The sequence below is a fragment of the Sinocyclocheilus grahami genome, unplaced genomic scaffold (assembly GCF_001515645.1).
Source record: "Sinocyclocheilus grahami isolate Dianchi unplaced genomic scaffold, SAMN03320097.WGS_v1.1 scaffold856.1, whole genome shotgun sequence".
NCBI lineage: Eukaryota > Metazoa > Chordata > Actinopteri > Cypriniformes > Cyprinidae > Sinocyclocheilus > Sinocyclocheilus grahami.
In genome coordinates, this window is record NW_015506035.1 from 190,538 (window position 1) to 203,111 (window position 12,574).

The 12,574-nt window shown below is 38.8% G+C and overlaps 1 protein-coding gene across 1 annotated transcript in view; it reads right to left on the bottom strand.

The window, feature by feature from the left end:
- The window catches only part of mef2aa (myocyte enhancer factor 2aa), a 27,062-nt gene extending 16,412 nt beyond the window's left edge, over nt 1-10,650 (bottom strand). Inside the window, exons 1-4 of the mRNA XM_016247853.1 lie at nt 10,635-10,650; nt 4,953-5,087; nt 4,753-4,887; nt 2,572-2,794 (exon numbers count right to left, since the gene is read on the bottom strand). Of these exons, the coding sequence (XP_016103339.1) occupies nt 2,572-2,794; nt 4,753-4,887; nt 4,953-5,012 (418 nt within the window). The 5' untranslated portion in view covers nt 5,013-5,087; nt 10,635-10,650. The remainder of the gene's footprint in view (nt 1-2,571; nt 2,795-4,752; nt 4,888-4,952; nt 5,088-10,634) is intronic.
- Nucleotides 10,651-12,574: the final 1,924 nt, after the last annotated feature.

Here is a 12,574-nt window from a genome sequence, read left to right on the forward strand (position 1 = left end):
TGAAAAATGTACTCTGTGTGATTGGCTTTCCGCCCTTTGTATTAAACTATGCATACATGCATGATTCTGTTTTGTTTATAGTTGTTTAAGCAACTTAATTATAATTGGTTTATAAACATTATTTTAAACATTATGCACTTTTTTTCGCAGATAGTCATGTTATCTTATGCTTTGAATGATGCGCCCTCTTGTGGCCTCAGGAGAGAAGCCTAAAGCTTTTCTTCACCCTAACTGAAATTATGCATTTTAAATTTGAATATAATTAGAATTTTGATCATATTTATGTACAAAATTCGAATTCAGTTTTTCAGCCATTTTGACAGCTCTACTACTGTTCAAATGTTTGTAGTAATTTTGTTCAGCGTGGATGCATAAAATGTATCAAAAGTGCCAGTAACAACTTATATTGCTACAGATATTTTCTCTACTTCAAATAAATTCTGTTCTGTTCATTAAAGAATCCTGGAAAAAAAACGTTATCATGGTTTCCACAAATATATTAAACGGCACAACTGCTTTTAACACTGATAATACTTCTTGAGCACCAAATCATCGTATTAGAAAGATTTCTGTAGGATCTTGTGACCCAGAAGACTGGCGTGATGATGCTGAAAATTCAGCTATGCCATTACAAGAGGACTTTTAAAATATATATATATATATATATATATATATATATATATATATTTTTCAATTTCATTTTTAGTTTTATCTCAAAGATATTAAAAAGGCAAGCACTCATAGAAACGAACAAACTAACATCAAAGCATAGGAATGTAGAACATAAACAAATCTGAATCATGGAATCTCAGCTACACAAGATAATCTCAAATCTTGCTGTTGTGATTTCTAGCAGTATTTGTACTGACGAATACAACCTCCACAGAGCGTGTGCCGGCCTGTGAAGGGTGAGTGTTTGGGTATTGTTGAGGTCAGTAATGGGTGTTGTTGGAACATCAAACATTATTTTGCAGCGATGCAGCGCAGCAGTGTTTTTGCACTTTACTATGATCATGCCACCCTCCTACATAGCAACAGAGATAAAAGGATGACTAATGTGTCCAGTGCAGAAAAACATGCATTTAACACTCGTGTTATAACTTGAAGACGTACAGTATAAGGCGTACAAGGGCCAAATGCAAAACAGCTATTTTAAACAGGATTTTCAGGTTGCAAGGTTCCTCATAGGGGTTCAGTATAAATCTAAAAAGCTTTCTGTTGCATTTATCGTAACAGAAACACATTTACTGTAAATGCATCCACTATTTGCATGACAGTCATTATGTCTGTCTATCTCTCATTATTCACACTAGGGCTGGTGCAGCCCAGCCACAGAGCCCACTGTTGTCAGACCAGCTTAAAGATCAGATGGTATTAAAGCTTGCAGTCGTCATGGAGACCACTTCCAAGAGACTACTAATTGATCTCACTTCCGTTCCACTCATGCTTGTGCTGAGAAGGTGTGAAACACAAAGCATAGCAAGAAACATATAGATGTCTGTGCATAGCAGCTGGGAAACAACATTACTCTTCCATTACTACAGATTTCTTAATGTGAGACATAGAAAAACAACATCTGTATTGAATTTTCAAAGCAAAGAAAAATCTCTTGATATACAAGCCATTAAAATCCCAGAATCTGCCTAGAGGTCTGCTACCTTTTCGAGTATACTTTCGAGTTTCGGGTCGGGTTCGGGTTAATGTTTAGTGAATAGCTTCGGGTTCGGGTCGGGCTCGGGCTCGGGCTCGAGTTTATAGCTAAACTAAAACTATATGCAGTAGCCTAGGCTACGCTGCTTTCATAGACGCACACACACAAATTATAGCACACGACAACACAGCACGGAAACTTTTATTAGTAAAATAGCTTCGACAGGCTACTGACTCGCAACTTTATATTTCTCTGCAATGAGGGGGTAAAATTGCTGTTTTTGAAGTAACTAAGCCTCATTGCTTGTAGAGAGAGGCGCGCAGAGGCAGGTTCTCACACGCAACTTTCCCCCCTCTCTCTCTCTCACTCGCTAATTCAAATAAATTATATAATTAATTAATTCAAATAAATGCGATCTTACCGCACTACATCTCTGTGTCTGATTTAAAGCAGGCTGAATGCTAATGAGCCTTAACTGACGAAAATTACCATATTTTGCACGATGGAAGAATTATCGTCTTGTCGTATACAACCATTAAAAAACTCGGCAGAATTTATGTGACCGCTGCACCTGATGTTCATAAACTTTCATAACTGGTAAGTGTTTTTTCTTTTGCCTTGTGAACTGGCCGAGCCTTAATGATTCTGTTTCTTACATGTATTTGTTTACTGACCGTTGCATGCAATCGTGAAATACAGTATTTATTTTTTTTAATTGGCTATTCTTTGTGGGAAAAAAACAAAGATTTTGGGTTTGGGTCGGGGTCGGGCTCTAAATTGAACTGTGCCGCTCGGGTCGGGCTGGGTCAGACGATTTCGGGTACGGGTCGGGTTCGGGCTTCAGTTTAAAGCCTGTGCAGACCTCTACTGCCCCACTTTTGCTGGTAGAAATGGAAGAACATTGAGGGAATAGCACTAACCTGCGCTGCCTGTGCTGGGGGGCCTCTGTGGGGGCCCGGCAGACACTACGTTTCTGTGCAGGGAACCCTGAGGAGACAGCATGGCACCATCACTCAGAGAGGCAGCGGCGGCCAACAGGCTCTGGCTGCTCAGAGAGGCCCCGGGGTTGTAGGACATGGCGTTGGGGTTCGTCACTGGCACAGCCACATGCATGGAGAAGTTCTGCGGGGGCAAGGCCGTCGGCTGGAAGAGAGACACACACACACACACACACATAGGGCTTTATGTGGGAGGCATCAAAGACTCTTAAAGCAACCTGTCATGCTTGTATTTCATCTAAATATCCCAGTATCAAAATTGACATTCACACAGATAACTGAATTATATCTCAACAAGAAACTGTACAATCGGAGAATGGAGGCCAGTTGGTTCTGTGCAGTGTTCGGATTCATTTAGCCTGGATATTCAGGTAGAATGGCCCATAATGGTACGCTGCACATATCTTCAGGCTTCTACTAGAAGTGAAAGATGACCCCCTGAGCTTTGGTGCTTTTATCATACAATAGAGGAAAACAGGAGATAGATTGCCGGGTGGAAAAATGTAATCTCAGGAGGGAGATCTCCGGATCACCTTGGGCTGTCCAAAAAGCCCGGCATAAAGTGAGAAATACTCCTGGAAAACAATTCTCCTATTGGGAGTCATTTTCACTGTGCTCGGAACACCAATTTTGACCCAGGTTCAATACATAAAACAACATCTTGGGATGAGAAATATTACGACGGCATGCAAACTTGGGAAATATCTTGAAATAGCTTGGCTATAGCCAGCACTGCACTTGGCCATTTTCACAAAACAAAACAAATAAAACACACAAAAAACACTTTTTTAAATCAATCAATATACATACATTTTATATTGGGGGAAAAAAAGAGGTGAAATAACTACATCATTTGACAGCAACGCTGACATCTTAATCATATCAACAGGCAGTGCATTGCTGACTATCCATCCAGTTATCCAGAGTGAGTGTGAGCAGGGGCAGTGTCCATTCACTTAATAGTGCAGCGAGCCAGTTAGTGAGAATATTAGTGTGTTAATGACACAGAACTCGAGCTTTGTTCATGTCCATTCGGTGCAGTGAAAACAATCGTCTGGCACCCACTATAAGGTGCAGAATGTTATGGTCAACACCCAATAAGATCACTATTGTCTCTATTATTAAAAAAAAAATTATAATAAAATATGTGCAAAAATAAATTTTGTAGCTAAATACTCCCAGATTTATTTGTTATTAGCTTGTACTAGAAAATGGTTCAGCTATTTGATTGTGCTAGGACTGTGGGTTCTGGAAGGACTAAAGAAATTGTCCAGGGAGGTGAACAAACAAACCCAGGCGTTGCAACCCACCAGAAAGAGTGAGACTAAAAGAAATCAGTTCTAATGAGTGGAGGAGAAACGGTGAGAGTCTCTCCATCTTTATACAATGGCAAATCTTCTCCATCACATGACCTGGACAGAGCACAGCACTGAGAGAAAAGAATCCATTTCCAGATCTGTTGGGGCGAGTGCTGGGAAGAACACATCAATTACCTCAACCAATGAATCTGTCAGTATTGTAGCCAGAAGGTGGACATAGAGACATTCTGTCCGGAAAAAAAGCATACTGTAAATAGATCACACTTGTACTAAACTTTTTTTTTTAAATACAGTGGGGCCCAAAAATCCACACTGAAAATATTTTACATTCATAAATTTGGACAGGTTTGTGCAGGTTAATATAAGCTAATAGGTGATGTAAATTTAATGCTAATTAAACTTTTCACTTAAATTCTATAATTTGTCATTTAAAACAACATACTTCACTACAAATAGTAAAAATCGTGATTTTATACCTCACTGTATGTAGAGTATTTAAAAAGAGTTTATTATTTCAGAAATCGATCAAATAAGCTTGTGATCTTAATAATGTGAAAGGTTTAAACAATGTGATCTTATTAGGGTGAGAGAAAAAGGCTGTAAAATTAATGAGAAAAGTGCACTTCCAACAGACAAAAAAAAGAAAAAACTATGCTTTAAAAAATAAATTAAAAAGTCCTTAACTGTTGACAGAGGTTGCAGGGTGAGGCAATGAAAAAAGGGGGGGGAAGGGGGGAGTATCCTTTCTGCCACAAAGCCAAGCAAAAACGTTGCATTTACTTACGATTTTATGATTTCGCATCATATTATCAAACTCTTCATTAATTTTTTTATATTTTTCTTCTGTGTGAGGGGTGAGGACATATGAGGCATCAGGATCCGGGCTATCACAGCCTCTGTGTTCTTTCTTGTTAAGCGCCTGTAGTGAACATCAACATAAAAAGAGGGATCAACACAAAAAGGCAGGGAGGAAGCAGTACTTACACCACAGCGCTTGTACATTAAATCACTCTCTTCGTTTAGTTTGCCGAAACGGTCGTCCATGAGGGGACTGTGACCGAAACAGTCATCTGGGTCAGGACTGGTACACTGGTCATTATGGCCTTTGTTTCTTAATTTCTGAAAATGAAATTGGAAAATTCACACATACATAGACATACGTAAACCCAAACAGCTGTTATCGTTGGGTTCATTTAAACAATGAAAAAACAATTGATTGATTAGTGAATATGACAGTTAACTACTTAAATAATCTAGGGCAGAACATGTTGATAAAATGCATAATTCAGAGAATGTAATAAAGAAATGCAGTTACTGAACTTTGCTACAATTGCATGCTGTGATCAGGATGTTGAAATTGCACTGGTAACAGTTCAATGGATAATTTGGCAAATACATTAAGAGCTAATACGCTGATGGTTGCACCATGCCTATTGCATTAGCCCCTGGGGAGGAAATTGAATTGCCACTCCTTATCCTTTCCCTTAAAAACATTAGGCTGGGGAAAACCAAATCGTCTTTTCTCTCTCTGCGTTTCTCTCCCTTCCTCCTCATTGCTCTCTTTCTTAGGAACATACATTTCCCTCTGCATGTGTGTGTTGTGATGCATATTTCATTATCTTTCAGTTATCATAAGCCACCCAGCTGGAAAACACACACACATAAGAGGATCCCACAGTGCAGTGCTTTAGAAGCTCTCTCGCTGTAATTCAGCACAGCTGCCACTCACAGGAGCCTATCAGAGTGAAAGCAATGTACAAATTGAACGGATTATCAAATCCGGTCACTAACATTTATTTAAGTGTGGAGAGGACTGATTATTCTAAGAGCAAAAGTGCAAAGGGCAGAGCACCTGCTGTAATATTAGCCATTTTACCCAGAGGGAACGGAAGCTTTTTTGTAGTTTTTAATAAATACAAGTCTGTATTTCTTTTGTCAGAGGGGAGTCTATTGGTAACACATTACTTAAGGCCTGTATAATGCATTGTAATATTTACATGGTAGATATTTAAAAAAGCATTATCACAACACACAATTTAATGTACGGTAATGCGTTACAGCCTTTAAAGGTACAGTATAAACATTACCAGACATTGCATTGTAGCCTATTATCAAGTATTTATGAAAATAATGATAATGATCATTTATGAAATACATCTTTGAAATTTCATGCATCATTATGCATTATAATTATGAAGATAATTTAATACAATTACAATTCATTTTTGTTAATTAAAAAATATATAATTTAATGTAAATTAATAATTTAATGAAAGGCAATTTATGGAAAAAGAAGATAATGCATTACAATTACAGTATATCTTCATAATGAAGTAAAGTGTTAACCTCATATTTTTCAAACTCGCCTTTACCCATCACACCGTTTACATTAACAAGATGACAGCGAAGGTTGCCAGGTTCTCAAACAAGGGAAATCTTCATTTGATGCCCTGGTCTGTTTCTTACTACTGTACACAGAGCTCCTGTAATAAGACTACTGTACCTCATGATGGTTTGGCAGCAGAGGTTACATGTTTTTTCATGAAAAAGTCATGTTTGGAAGGAAGTGAAGCAAAGCACATATACACTAACAAGCCCCTTAGTCTTTGCATCTATCATGATGTGTGTGAGAGTGTAGGTACGTGTGTGGGTGTGTGTGAGAGTGCCTTTAGAGTGCAGCTGCTGTCCTCTAGAATTTCTGTGACTGTAGAGTGAGATCTTTGTTGATCCTTATCTACTTTATCTAACAACATGCAACCAATCTCCGAGCGAAGTGAACTCAAACCTGCATTTACACACATGCACAGGGACAATCGATACATGTACACGATGTGCCTATGCCTAAGCGAAACACAAAATGCAAGTGGTATACAGATTCCAGCTACAGATACATGGCTTTTCTGGGACCATCTGAAACCATAAAGCTATTTAGTGTGGTGCCGAAGGTGGCTCTCGCTCGCTTTTTCTGAGCAACGCCTTCCCGGGTCATTTCCTGTTTACAGGGCCCTATGTGGCTCTCTGAAACACTGTGTTTACCAGTGAAACTATGCACTTTCTCCCCCAGAGTGCCACAGATTCCATCGGGACCTGCAAATTATAGTCCCAACCTGCTCATTATGTGGCAAGCGCTGTGGCTGGAGCTGGGCAGCAAGGTCTGTGTGAGCAGGGCAGTATTCAGCTTTCAGTTGATGTATCAATTTCAATTTTGAAAAATTGACCCTTATGACTGGCTTTGTGGTCCAGGGTCACATATTGTCAGTCAAAATAAACAGTCGTAAAGCAGTATGACATATGCCAAAATAAAGCAACACAATAGCACTAGTATGGCCTTTTGTCTTGCAAAAGAGATCACATTTGTGCATTCCCATACTGCATCATGCCCCCCAAGTGCTTTGAAGTCTGAAGGACAGGGATAGCACGCTGGTAATTCCTTCTTAAATGGCTTGGCATGTTTTGGGTGTCCCACAGACACTGCCCGCAGCTCCAGTAAATGGATCACTAAATCAGCACATGTCCAAACAGGTGTCCCTCTCCCCCAACACCTGTCAGCCCCTTCACCTCACGATGCAGCCAATCAGTGGCCTCGGCACGTCAGCACGGCCATAATAGGGCACGTTATGCGTAGCGATCAAAATCTGTCTACAGCAGAAAATAAGATGCTGCCAATGAGCGACTCAAGTGAATCCATTAAATACAAGCACAGATGGGGGCATGAGGTTGATCACGAGTTTGATTAAACCGGATCATTTGCATTCTTAATTACACCTTTAAGTGTACGGCTGCGCATGATCTCTCATCAACAGGCCAAGGTGGCGACTGCATGCAACATCCTTTCAACCTTTGCAAAAAAAAAAATGATGGTTGTGAGTTGCCAATCTAGACAGTATTTTACTGTGTATTAAAGATAAGCATCCAAACAAACATTTTCTTAATCAGTTCTAATATTTTCTAATATGGTAAGTTTTGTCAGGGAAATGGAGTGTTATTGTTATCGGAGTTTGGGGATGGCTGGCTCATTAGGTGTGTGTGTGAGACTGGATTGTGAGTGTGTGAAAGAGGGAGAGTGGGCAGTGCTGGCGTAAGCAGTTCTGGAGAGGGAGCTGAAAACTCATATTGTGTAATCTGTTCAGCATGTCCCGCATGGCTCAGAGACAGGACAGTGGGACAGCTGCCAATATTCGTGCCAATATTCGTTGTTTTTTTTATATAGAATGCATGCCAGACCTGTATTGATAAAACTTTGGCAGTCGACACAAAAAATGAGAGACTGACGTAAAGCCAGCACATAACTGCGTAGTGAGTGCATTTGAATGTTTGTGTGTGTGCGTTTGAGATAAAAGCAGAACTAAATAACGAAAGAAAGGGACAGAGAGACATACTTAGAAACCAGACAGTTTAAAAAGCCCTTTTTTTCTCTTCTACAACACACAACTTCCCTCTCTCAGACACTCCCTGAACAGCCACTGGAAAGATTACTGGAAAAATGAAATGCTGTGAAACAAGTTAAAGCTCTTGCATAAGAAAGCACAATCAAGCTCAACAAAAAAGATATTATTTGCCAGAAATGTCAAACTGGAGAAAGTGTTTATCACTAGGATTGCTCTAATATTAAAATTCAGACAAAAACCTAAAAACCTTACACAAATACATAAAGCATATGCACTCCATTGACTGACTGCAAGCTTTTTAATGGTATAGTGTATGTTACAAAGCTTTTTTATTTTTATCTTTGGATCTTTCTATTTATCAAAGAATCCTGAAAAAAAATTTACTCAACTGTATTAAATATTGATAATAATAATAATAAAAAAATTATTGAATAGCAAATCAGCATATTAGAATGATTTCTGAAGGATCATGTGACACTGAAGACTGCAGTAATGATGCTGAAAATTAATTACATTTTAAAATATATTCAAATAGAAAGCAGTTATTTTAAATAGCAAAAATGTTTCACAATATTACTGCTTTTGCTGTATTTTGGATCAAATAAATGCAGGCCTGGTGAGCAGAAGGGAATTCTTTAAAAACATTAAATATATCTTACTGTTCCAAAATTTTTGACTGGCAGTGTGTGTATATCATTCTAAATGTATAATTTAATTATATATAATTTAAAAACATGTAATTAATTCCTGATGGAAAAGCTGAATTTTCAACAGCCATTACTATGATCATTAAAAAAAATCATTCTAAATAACTTCAGAATTATTCTATTCTAATATTCTGAAATTTTCAGAAATCTTTGATTATTAGAAAGTATTATAACATTATAACAACATTATAATTTGTCTGTCACTTCTTATGCATTTAAATACAAATATAAATCTCCTGTATAAGCCTCATTCATCTCCCTTACAACTCTAGGTATACACAGTGAAATCGCTCAAGCAGTATACCTCGAAAAACCATTTCACTCATACTCCCCGTTCTGTCAAAGGTCTTTTGTATTTGAGTTATTCATGTGCTGCACATGGATAAAAGGAAGATTCAAATATAGACAGCAAATGTAGGCCTAAAAGCACAGCATTCAAAATAAAGCAGAAGCTTAAAAAAACTAAAGAAAGACGAAGAAAGAATGGAGGATGATGATAGAGTGCGAGCTGTGTGATGGGTGGAGTGAGGGTGGAGAGCTTATCCTCCGTTTCTGATTAAATCATACAGTACGGTGACGCAGCTGTGTGTGTGTGTGTGTGTGTGTGTGGAGAAGAGACTGAAAGAGAGAGAGAGAGAAAGTGGACAGTATTTTATACAACCGTGGCTAAGATAAACCATCTCTGTTATAATGTTTGCACGCTCAATCAAATATTGTTGCATTCAAAATGGAGGCCCGGTTTCTCTCTGGGCGGCTGGTGTAATCTGTCCTAACCTCATTTCCAGCAGGCATCTCCATATCTTTGGCCCTGCAGAGTTATGAAGCAGTCGCCGTCTCTGTAGCAACACTGAGCAGCATGCTAATCCTTATGACATCACTACTGTGCCCAGTGCATTTTGTTTAGCATGATTATTAAAGTGGAGAGTGGGCAGTACCCATAAAAATCTGTGTTGATAGGAAATATGTTATCTGTTGAGGAATACTGCCCTTAGATAATACTGTAGTCGGCTTTGAGCACAAGGAACTGCTCTTACACTTTTTTTGTCCTCACTTGCATGTCGATGCAAATAAAATATAAACTATAGCAAAGTTTGATATATAGTTAATTCTACCAAACCTGTATACATACATTATTTACCTGCATACATTAATTTAAAGCAATATATACCAATATATACCATATAGCAAATCTTGGCTGTGTGAGTGGTAATATTTTCACAAATTGTAAACTGTATTATCGCACGGCTCTCTCTCTCTTTCCATATATTATTATCACCCAGCTCTTTGTATAAAGTTGGAAAAGTATATCCAACTTTGTCCACATACATACAAGATACTTACGTTGGGTGATATGTGATATATATATAATTTACCTGCATACATTAATTTAAAGCAATATATACCAATATATACCATATATCTTGGCTGTGTGAGTGGTAATATTTTCACAAATTGTAAACTGTATTATCGCACGGCTCTCTCTCTCTTTCCATATATTATTATCACCCAGCTCTTTGTATAAAGTTGGAAAAGTATATCCAACTTTGTCCACATACATACAAGATACTTACGTTGGGTGATATATATATATATAATATATATATATATATATATGGATCTTGATATTATATATATATATATATATATATATATATATATATACACACATATACATACAGTATAATATATATAATAATATATATATATATATAGATAGATAGATCGCTAGATAGATCGCTAGATAGATAGATAGATAGATAGATAGATAGATAGATAGATAGATAGATGACTTGACTTTATGCCTATTCAATCATAAAAACATGACGTAGTGAACAAATAACAGCAATAACGACCCTTATAATTAACAGATATGTGTAAAAAATAGCTTTATTAAGAAATGTCTCTGTGTGCTGCACTTCGTCAGATCTCATTCTAAGGGCTACTGAGTCATAAACCAGGATGTGACCTCATGCGTGTCCTTCCTGCCTCTGTGCCATTGTCTGAACGGTCTTCTCAGAGGAAGCTGGACCGCAGGGGCTCATTTTCAGCAAGTGAGTCCGGTTGAACGTTTGGTAATTATGATCTCTGTGCAGCTGTTTAGAAAAACAATATACTGTGAAATCCATGCCCTCCCACCCGACAAAATCTGCCTCACAATGCGTGCCGCATAAAACGACAGTCGTTTTAGCATCTGATGCATCTCTTTCACCATGTACCGCAGTTAATTACCGCTGGCTGACCGCCGAGATCGCTGCTTTTATACGAATACGCCGTTTCATATTAGCTCGTAAGAGTATGTTACACTTCCAGGAGCAATAGTTTCCCACAAAGACAAGCAGATGTTCGCAGACTGTACGCTGGCGGGTTTGATCAAGCTATTAGCAGCCACAGCGAGGGAAGGAACACTTTCACAATCAAGGGTATTTTGAGACATGAGAGCAGATTGGGAATTGAAACCAAAATTGAGGTGAAGGCATATCAAAGTCATCGCTCAAGTTTCTTTCCAACGATGTTGCTCTCCAGTCCCACTGGCCTAAATAAATGATCTCATCTATGCAACAGTCAAATCTACAGTAAAACTATTACAGTTAATGACGAACAAAGGGAGGAAGAAGTGGGAGATTTCGATGAGACAAATGCATCGTTTTCCTCATCCTTCGCGATAGCCATTTCCTCCCGAACCCGTTAGTCTTTCTTTCGCTCGCTACCTGTCTGTCTTTCCCACTCGTCTCGACACGCAGACTGGATCATTAGCCATCAGAGCCCTTGAAACAATAGCCCACCCGAACCCCTCTGTTCCTGCTCTCCTCTAAAATATTCATAAGGACAATTAGGAGTTCCGATAAGGCAGAGAGGAGAAAGCAGAGAGGGTAGGTCGTGCCAGCAGGACGTCTGTTCTGTAACACTCTACACCCCTGCCACTGAGCAGTCCTCATCAATCTGTGAGAGCGCACCTCTCCTCACGCACCTCGCACTCTGAAAACCGCCGGCCTTGATACTCACATTGTGCGGTGCGGTAGGTCAAAGGATGGAGCACAGAAGTGACGAATGGGCTGGCAAACATATTTAACAAGCAACCCTGTGGGCTTGTGGTGGACTGATTCACACAGGCATTTATATATGAGGTGGTCGGTGGTTTTGCCTTTTTTCAGGTCATCAACACTGAACAATATAATTTCCTGAACTCACAAAGCATGGTGGTTTCAGGTTGACAACTTGCATGTAAAAACGTCAAGCACGCTGTCTTTGAATAAAAAAACACTGGATACAGATACTGTAAGCACACCTACAAGTGTCTGTAATCCTGATAAGCCTTTAAGTGCAGCACACAGATGCGTAATGATTGTTTAGGCTGATCTGAAATGAAACTTTACTTTGAATGCATGGTTGTCTTTCATGGAAAGAAGTCGACGAGCCCTCCTACACATGACTCAGACAGCGCAAAACTCTGGTTTCCATGAAAAGGGAGGGCATTATGGGAGAGGTTATCACTTTACTCTTCAGTAAACCG